The 8,973-nt window shown below is 35.8% G+C and overlaps 2 protein-coding genes across 3 annotated transcripts in view; both read right to left on the bottom strand.

The window, feature by feature from the left end:
- Nucleotides 1-3,393: 3,393 nt before the first annotated feature.
- Nucleotides 3,394-4,370, bottom strand: LOC111383025 (PLAT domain-containing protein 3-like). The gene is made up of 2 exons (XM_023007081.1): nt 4,239-4,370; nt 3,394-4,050 (listed from the first exon to the last, which is right to left on the bottom strand). Exons 1-2 carry the CDS (start codon nt 4,314-4,316, stop codon nt 3,583-3,585), a joined length of 546 nt encoding a protein of 181 aa, XP_022862849.1. The 5' UTR covers nt 4,317-4,370; the 3' UTR covers nt 3,394-3,582.
- Nucleotides 4,371-5,941: 1,571 nt separating this feature from the next.
- LOC111383023 (autophagy-related protein 3) overlaps nt 5,942-8,973 on the bottom strand; it is a 9,886-nt gene continuing 6,854 nt past the window's right edge. The window contains exons 5-11 of one of the 2 annotated variants that reach the window (XM_023007077.1): nt 8,046-8,131; nt 7,915-7,966; nt 7,683-7,748; nt 7,425-7,552; nt 6,575-6,678; nt 6,209-6,235; nt 5,942-6,105 (exon numbers count right to left, since the gene is read on the bottom strand). In XM_023007077.1, the coding sequence (XP_022862845.1) occupies nt 6,582-6,678; nt 7,425-7,552; nt 7,683-7,748; nt 7,915-7,966; nt 8,046-8,131 (429 nt within the window). In that variant the 3' untranslated portion in view covers nt 5,942-6,105; nt 6,209-6,235; nt 6,575-6,581. The other variant, XM_023007078.1, reaches the window with a different exon arrangement.

Here is an 8,973-nt window from a genome sequence, read left to right on the forward strand (position 1 = left end):
TGGAGGTGCTTCTCCTCGACTGCCCCAATCAACGAAGCCCCTTCTTTCCTTCCTATTTCTAGGGGAAGGATGTGCTTGTTCTTACTCATGTTCTTTCCGAACAAATCTTTGCACTGAGCGGACCCTATTAGTAAGGTCCTACCCTATTCGGTCGAAGACTCTGATTGATCTTTGTGCTTCATATTCTTGAGGGAAATTATCTCCCAATCGTGATTCTGCTGGCTAGCTCCCTTACACATAGGATGTGGCTTTCGCACCCACTTCTCTTTCGAGGGCGTTCTCTGTGATGGCTCACATGGTCTTGGGAATGAGATGCAGGGGCTTCCTGAGTTGGGTAAGATCCTTGGGGCATTTGAGAGCCCTCGTGTCCTCGGGCTTGCATGAGGAGTTCATGCATCGCCATATTCTGAGTTGCGATGTCTCTCATGTCCGCAACTATTTAGTAAGCATGATTGTTCTTTCGCCTCGGCGATGCCGGTGATGGGGTCTCTAATGAGTGACATTGTTACGGAGCACCTCTTCTTCAGAGGCCTCTCTCATAGGATTGTTGTCTTCATAGTTGGAACTCATCTTATCTCCTTTTTTAAGGGTGATGAGAACTTGGATTATAAGTAGACTTTGCTCTTTTTCAAGAACGTGCCCTTTTTAGGGTAAGTCGCTAGTTTTTCAGTGGAGAATGCAGAACTTTGGATGGGAAAGTTTCCTACAGATGGCACCAATCTATTGACCTCGCAAATTGGACCCTCCATGTGGCCAATCGATAGCTACTCCACGTATTCCTCCCTGCGCACAGTCAACACACGGTCAAATGTACAGGGCTGGAACCAGCGGGGGTGGTGACGACCGCATACACTCCAATGGTCAAGTTAGCCTCAGGTGATCAGAACAATATCAAGGCTGTGCAAAATAGTGGGAAGGAGACTATATATTTGCTTGTTATGGAGAGCTATGTTGTAAGAGTTTCATTACCTTTGACTCTTGTCAAACCTTGGGTATTTATAGGTGAGGAGAACCGTTGGATATGGGACTCTAAGCAAGAACCTCATCAAATCCGATTGCTTCTTCTTGTACAGCTCCGATATATAAGTATACGTCCCTGCAAATTCATGCAACCAATCAAATAATTTCCTTAGAAACTGCATATGCAAAATACATAAATGATCAATGATTCCATGAATTCATTACCCATTGTTGTGGGTGGTGTGCCTGATACTCTCTCCACTTCGGCTGAAATGAGGGCTATACCAGAGACCGAGAATGGATTAGGGTTTCAGTGACTATGTTTATAGGATGTGAAGGAATTGGACCGGGCCTTGATAGCCTCATCTTGTGGTTAAAATTTCGGGGAATTCTACAAATAGCACTAATTTGGACAAAAACTTTTGTGGCACTCTTATCGTCTAGTTCAATTTTATCTTTATCGTTTATTTATTTTTAAACTTGGATTCTGCTTTGATGACAAAATGATTAGAGAATATATTATGCTAGTAGTGTTGTTTCCCTTCGAGTGGCCTAAAACTTGTCAAAAGGTGGTTAGGAATATTTCTTCGACAATCACTCTGAATGAAAACTGGTTGTTAGTAAATTAAAGTACTGTGACATAATTACACCTAATTGATATTCAATGACTTGATTGAAGTATGATAAAGTTCAGTGACCTCTAGTATAATTTTAGATGAGCTTGAGAGAAATTAGCAAATACATTGATATGCGGTTAGTTTTGATAGATACATCAGTAGTATCAGTGATGAAACCCAAACAGAGTAACCTAATTGTTGATAACTTAAAATATAGTGATCCAATTGCACCAAATTAAAATTCAGCAATCAAATTATGAGTATGGTGAAAACTCATTGGCCTTTTGTTCAATTTACCCTTTACTGTATCTGTTGACCTCGCATATTGGACCATCCACGTGACCAACTAATAGCTACTCCACGTATTCCTCCCTGCGCACTGTCAACGCACGGTCAGATGTACACGGTCGGAACCAGCGAGGGTGGTGGCGACCGCATATACTCCGACGGTCAAGTTAGCCTCAAGTGATTGGAACAATACCGAGATTATCCGAAATAGTGGGGAGGAGAATATATATTTGCTTGTTATAGAGAGTTATGTTGTAAGAGTTTCATTACATTTGCCTCTTGTTAAATCTTGGGTATTTATAGGTGAGGAGAGTCGTTGGATGTGGGACGTGTATGCAACTGACGGTGTGAGGCGTCTGTTTATAGGCGTCAGTCAGTCGCGTTTATAGAGTGGGTGGGTAATTACTTCTCCCGAATTGAGTTGACATAAAGTTGATATGTCACATCATGGTGACGTCAAATCAATTGAATCTTGGGGGCAAAAATGATCTTGACATAGATCTTTTTCTGAAATTGGGGGCAGATCCTCTGACAGAGAATCTCGGAATGTACTGCGCCTCGGCTTCAGGGGTGAGGACGTTGCGGTCGGTTCAGTAGATAGTCTGTGTCTCGCAGTGCGTTAGCAGATCGACATTGGTGGTGGCGTAACTTCGGAACAATTTCGGATGGGTGTTGAACACCTCGTATAAGGCGGTGGTAGACTTTTTGAAGTGGTTCAGATAGGGGCAGAACAGTATCTTTGAATTTGCTTAGATACTTGCACATTATTTTTGAACATTGTGGATGACGCTAGAGGTCACTTAAATATCCGTAACAACACAGCCTCATTGAAGGACTCATTTTATTATACTACGTCCAAATTCTTCATATCTATAAATTTTTACCTTGAATATGTAAAAACTGATTTGCATTAAAATCTGAACTGATTATCCCAATCGAGCTAAGGGCATACTGAGTTTGATTTTCATGAACACCAAAGCAAAAATCACGCATCTGATGACAAGATCACCGAGCTTGTGAACGATATGTTCGAGCCACGAGAAAGGGAGAAGTTGAGGGGGTCTATTGATCCTGTGAAGGAAATGCTGAAAACTTTGATCATGGTCCTGTAAGTAGTGGGTGTATCTCGAACCCAGATTGCATTATCACAATTCTCCGAGATGAAGTGTGACACAAGTTAATGGATTTTTACTAGAAATTAAGTTTTTTACTTTAATAAAATGTATTTTGGGATCAAATATGACCACTGTTTGTTGTGTGTACAGATTATAAAAGTCTCCACATTGAATGAAAAAGTTGGGTCACGTTTTTAATTATCTAAAAGAGTCATCTTTGAAGAATAATATTATTTATCATTAATAGCGATGAGCCGATGGATCAACAATAGTGTAATTGATGGTAAGTTTTCTGATTTTATCGGACAAAATCAGGGGTATCATTTTCACGTGAGTCTACTGATCATCACCACATTAGTAGCGTTATTCAACATTGAATGATGTTTGCGTTGTACATTAATTTGAGAAACGGAAGAAATGAAAAAGAAAACTCAAGATTGCGAGCAAGTAGAGTACTACGTTCAAATTTATTTTAGATACAAGTAGATAGAAGCTCTCACTCACAAGAAATTAAAAAAAAGGGGGAAGTCTCACCACATCTCTCTCCCAAAAGCAAAAGATAATAATAAGCTCACACTTTTCTTGCCTTTGGGCCTTCCAAATTACTCCGAAGCTGACCCAATGGGCTTACCCTTAGCCACAACAAAAGGCCCAGATTTCAACTGGTCAACCAATCCACACCCATCAAGGACCGTCGTCAATTGATAGGGCGGCGTATCGTTGGCCAACCATTGATCCACGTAGAAAATGGATTGGCTGCAGCCTCTATGAGGCCCAGTAGAAGTCACCTGAACATATTCACAAAACCAACCATGATGGGCCCCCGATCCATCAGATGTCAAATTGAGCTTGCAAATAGGTGATTCAATACATGGGCCTCGACCAGTGAAAATGTCCAAATTACCCCTTTCGAAATAGTCATGGTTTCGGCCCATCAGGCCCCATTTCTTCAAATTAGGAATCGAAACAGATTTTCCTTTGGGATCGCCCAACACGACACTGATTTTGGAGTCTGTTCCGGCCCTTACGACTGAGCCTGTTTGAACGTAGAGTGTGTATACACACTTATGCTGCAAATTTCAACACAAAAATTCATATAAATAAACGAAAATTGATACGAATTTGTGAAAATGGTTAATCAAATTTATTAGATTCGCTCGATCTAAATGTTACGTAAAGAATCCACAATTCTAGCTCCTGTTAATTAGATCACGACTCAGTAATTCGAAGTACGAAAAGGATGAGGTTTTGAACTTACAGATGAATCGGCAGCAAGAGCTGAGAGGAAGAAAGTGAGTAAAATCAGTGAGAAGAGTTGGCGTTTGAGACTCATCATTTGCACCTACTACACTATCAGAATTGCTGTAATATGGTAGTATTTATAGACTTGTCCGGAATAATTAAAAATAAAAATCCTCCAACTTTTTTTCTCATGTATCACGTTAAGAATTAAAGTATTCAACTTTTTTGCTGTAAAGTAAGGGATACAATTTTATAAATTATTTTTTTTGCTAAACTTTTTCAGGTTTACAACTTCGAGAATGAAAAGGTAACAATTTTAACTTGCTTTTTTCTATAGAGGGGGCACGTGAAAGAGTGTGAAAGTCATGGGATAATCTTGAACTTGAAAAAACAAAAATTAAAATCTTCTGTTTGACAATTATTATTTAAAAAAATAAAATTTTAAATAGTAATTTTTAAGAAAAAATTAGTTAAAAAATAAAAAAAAATTAATTTACGTACAAAATATTTTATTATATAATTTTGCCATTCAAAATAAACATGCAAAGAGAAAAGAGAGTTTTGAGAATAGTAATTGTTAAAAGGGGACAAACTGATAAACATTATTTGCGCATTCGAGAAATTCGCCACTTGACTGAAAATTTGTCAAGGGAAAATGTTCAGTTCCATTATTTAATTTGCCAGCCTCGTGAGTCATGCTCAAGTGAACCATAAGAACATGCCACGTACAAACAGAGTTGGTAATAGATAAGGGTTACAACTTTAAATGCACCAACAGCAATTATGTCCCAATGTTACAATCATTATCTAAAACCTCCTTATGGCCCTGTTTAAGTTCCATTAATTTTTTATATTATATTATGAAATGGTAAATGGATGAAAATGTGTAGTTAAAAAAAATTTTGATTATGTATAATATTATTTTAATGAAGAATCCATAATTAAAAATGAGTACTGGGTTCAAATAGGTGTTATATATTTATTTTCAATCAAATTATAAAATATTTTGCACGTAAACTTCAAAAACATTATTTTAAAAATCATTATTCAAAAATTTATTTTTTCAAATAACGATTCAGTCACTAGGCTCATTAAACATTAAAAAAAAGACAAAATAGGATTTTATTTGTCTATCATTCTATTACATTCACATTACTTTTTCTATAATACTCATTTTCAAATAATGGGACACAAACACTCCCTAAATAATGCATACAGCAAATATTCACACGTAGCACCGTTGACATGTCACGTGACAGTTCTGTTGCCGGTCATAAACATTTTAAAAAGTTTAGTAACCAATGAATTGTTGTAAAAAGTATAGAACTGAATGAGATATTTATCCCAATACTTTTGATACATTTAGCCCTCATTTGAGATATATTTAGCCCTCATTTGATAGACTTTTTTTAAAAACACTAGTTTTGATTAGTAAATTCTTGAAGATTTTGAGATTTAAAAAAATAGTGAAATTTTTTTACATATAAAATATTATTGTGTAAATATTTGATTAAAAAAGAGTGAAGAAAAAAGTTTTGAAAGAATTGGAGACAAATAAAAACTTTAATTCACATGTACTTATTTTCTTGCAAGTGAACTTTTAAGTAAAACTTTGAAGCTTAGCCCGCATGCACAAGATGCTAACTTAAAAGCATAAATGCCAGAAATTGAAAAAATAAACCAAAGAAGAAAAAAGAAAAAAGAAAAAGGCAGAGCTCCGAATTTAAGAAATAAAAATAACAACATTTTAAACGTTTAATAATTATGATAATTATGCATTCCGTTACGTCCATTATCTTTAATGTTTTATTTACAAGGATAAAAACCGCAGAGCATTATGCAACAAAGTAGACATACTTCAGGGAACAGCTTTAGGTTCACACCTGCCAGAGAAAATTACAGCCAAAATCATCAAAACATAGAAACAAAAAACTTCATTATTTACAACAATGCAAATGGCTCAAGCAGCATGATTAATGAACTTACCCAACGAAACGACATTAATTGCAGTGCCTGGGCAAAAAAGATAGAAATGATTTAACGAACTAAATAGCAATAAAATGCAAAAAATTCAACAACACAATTTGATTCATTTTTTGGGGAGAACACAGTTCTTCTAAAACGTCGTAGATGATTATATAAACCAGCATCCGGTGTATGATAAGACAATTTATGCTTACTCATTATGCCGTACCGTGCATAAATGAAAGCAGAATGCATTTGGTAATGCACTTTCCTAAGAATCAAGTACAAAGTAAAATGATTTATATATGTAGAGGAAATTACCAGGAAATGAGAAAGCGAGCAACTTAGGAAGCCAATGGATAACTACTTCAATAGTATAGAATTTACCTCGAAATCAAGTGCTAGAGCTACCCATGTCGAAGTCCATCGTGTAATCATATTCAATGGTTGGAATCACGGACGCCACAAATTTCAAGAATAAGAAGAGGTACCTAACAGAGAGATGGTGCTCAGTGTCAATACAATGAATTAACTGGCATCGAAATTACGAGTATTTTCTTTTTCTTTTAGATGATCAATGTAGAACTCACGGAAATAGACACAAAATTAAACAAGCATTGTTTCCATTTCAAAATGAAATGATATTCTTATATTCTGAAAATGTGTCCCACGCGTATGCCATTTCTACTAGGATGATTATTATTAAACTTATTGCTCATTGATCTTTGGCGATCAATAGATTTTGCCTCCAATTTGAATTCACCTAATTAAAAGCTCACAACACAAACGTTAATTGTCTGCCTGTTTGACGTGCACACAGACACGTCAAACTCAACAAGAATCATTATTTATTTTTAGTTGCCTAAAACAAAATCTTCAAAACATTGACACGTTCTCAACCATGAAAACCATCCCAATATGGTCTCTACTGGAACTTTGAATGTAGTATTCATGCCTCTGAGATAAATCATAAGTAAACCAAACAAGAGAACTAAACAAGAGAACTAACTTAAGGCTATAAATTAGATACTTAAATTCCAATGATTAAAATTGAGCAAGTTCTTTTGACTTTTTGTGACATTTGATTGTTGATGGTTTAATTTCCTCCATTACAATGAAAAGTGCTGCAAAAAATAGTCTTCTAATAATCTGATCCAAACTATGTTATGTCCATCTGATTTATGGGGGATAAAGCACAATAATCTGGTTAGCATGGTAGATAATGAAATAAAATTACTTGTCAACTTCTGGCTCAACACCTCGTGACATCAAAACATCAATGATTTTCTTCATCACAGCCCCATGACGGCATGGATGGACAGAAGCATGTTTCCCAGGCAAGTGCGGATGGTCCTCAATTGTCACCTAAAGAAACATCATTGTACAAGTACATGAAAGTAAGTTTAAAAAGTCTAGCAGAGTTAGATATCCTTAAGTCAAAGGAATGAATAACATTTGAATATAAAATTTAACAATGGAGGAAAGCAAATCTCACTGTCTTGCGTGCATGATCTTGACTAACATCTTCAAGAACAAGTTCTGGTTGCAAAAGCATCCTCGACTGCCAGGGATAATCATACAAAGTATTTGATTAAATGATTGTTGCATCTGAACACACACCACAGAATGGATTACTAGCACCCACTATGGTGCAAGGTAATCAAGCTACTTTATCATTATAGTGATATCCACAGAAATATGCAGACAAAATAATGAAAGGCACCAACCTCATCATATCCAGTGAGCCATACACGAGGAGTTTGATAGTACTTGTCATACCTGAGAGGAGGGAGCATTAGATATGCAGTGGAGCTTGAACTAAACAACCGACATAAGTTTTATGTTAACATTAACTTACGTAATGCTAACATCATATGTTCGGGTTCTTAAAATATTGTCATCATCAGGCTCGTGAGCCATGAGGTACGTAGTTGGAAGAATCGCCTACATAGGAAAAAAATTGAAATTTGAAGGGTAAATAATAAATTATACCAAATGAAAATGAGCTGAGAATACTTTAACACTATCCGATTACAACTTGATTATAAACGTAAAATTGGAGCAAGTAAACTGAAAATATCTCCAAATTTTCAATATTTTTTTATTCATGTGAAGTTTAGCACCCTTTTCCAAACAAACTTCCACAAAATATTGTTCAAACCCCATCCACATCAAACCACAACAAAAAATTAAAATTAAAATTAAAATTAAAAGACAGACAACGATTAGTAAGATTTCCTCATTAAACTAGCTAAAACAATGTAACTCAAATGTGGTATCAGGTCACTCATCATCTAAATCTCTTACAAGTTGATGAGGACATCGGACGGCATTTACTTATTTTATTTAAGCTTTATTTATTTTTCTTGGACTATTATTTAAATTTGGACTTGTATGGGCTCGGGCCCAAACTCGTTAGGGTTGCTTTACTATTTAAACCTATTTTGCATTGTAATTTTCAGTTGATGATGAATGAATAATTATTTTGGTGGCTTATGACGCATCCCTCCCCTTCTTCTATTGAATTCTTCTTCTATCATCTCCCTTAATTCCTCATTCTTTCTGAATCTTTTTTCTATTTCTATTAATCATCCTATTGGTGCTGCATCAAATTTGGTATCAGAGCCTAAACTTGGGTAATCTCTCATTTCCAATCCAAAAATCTCTTCCTATTTCTTTCCTAAGAACTTGTGGAACAGCACAAACAAATAAACTTTTAGTATGAGCAACCAAGTTATTATTTTTCCAGCTTCTTCATAGTTGTTCCCAAAAAAAAAAAAAAAAAA

This window comes from Olea europaea, unplaced genomic scaffold, assembly GCF_002742605.1.
Source record: "Olea europaea var. sylvestris unplaced genomic scaffold, O_europaea_v1 scaffold2605, whole genome shotgun sequence".
NCBI lineage: Eukaryota > Viridiplantae > Streptophyta > Magnoliopsida > Lamiales > Oleaceae > Olea > Olea europaea.

Excerpts from the sequence above, each read along its gene's own strand:
- LOC111383025 (XM_023007081.1), bottom strand. The coding sequence starts at position 4,316 with ATGATGAGTCTCAAACGCCAACTCTTCTCACTGATTTTACTCACTTTC. Across the intron at positions 4,051-4,238 it reads CTCTTGCTGCCGATTCATCT|CATAAGTGTGTATACACACT; the intron begins GTAAGTTCAAAA and ends TGAAATTTGCAG.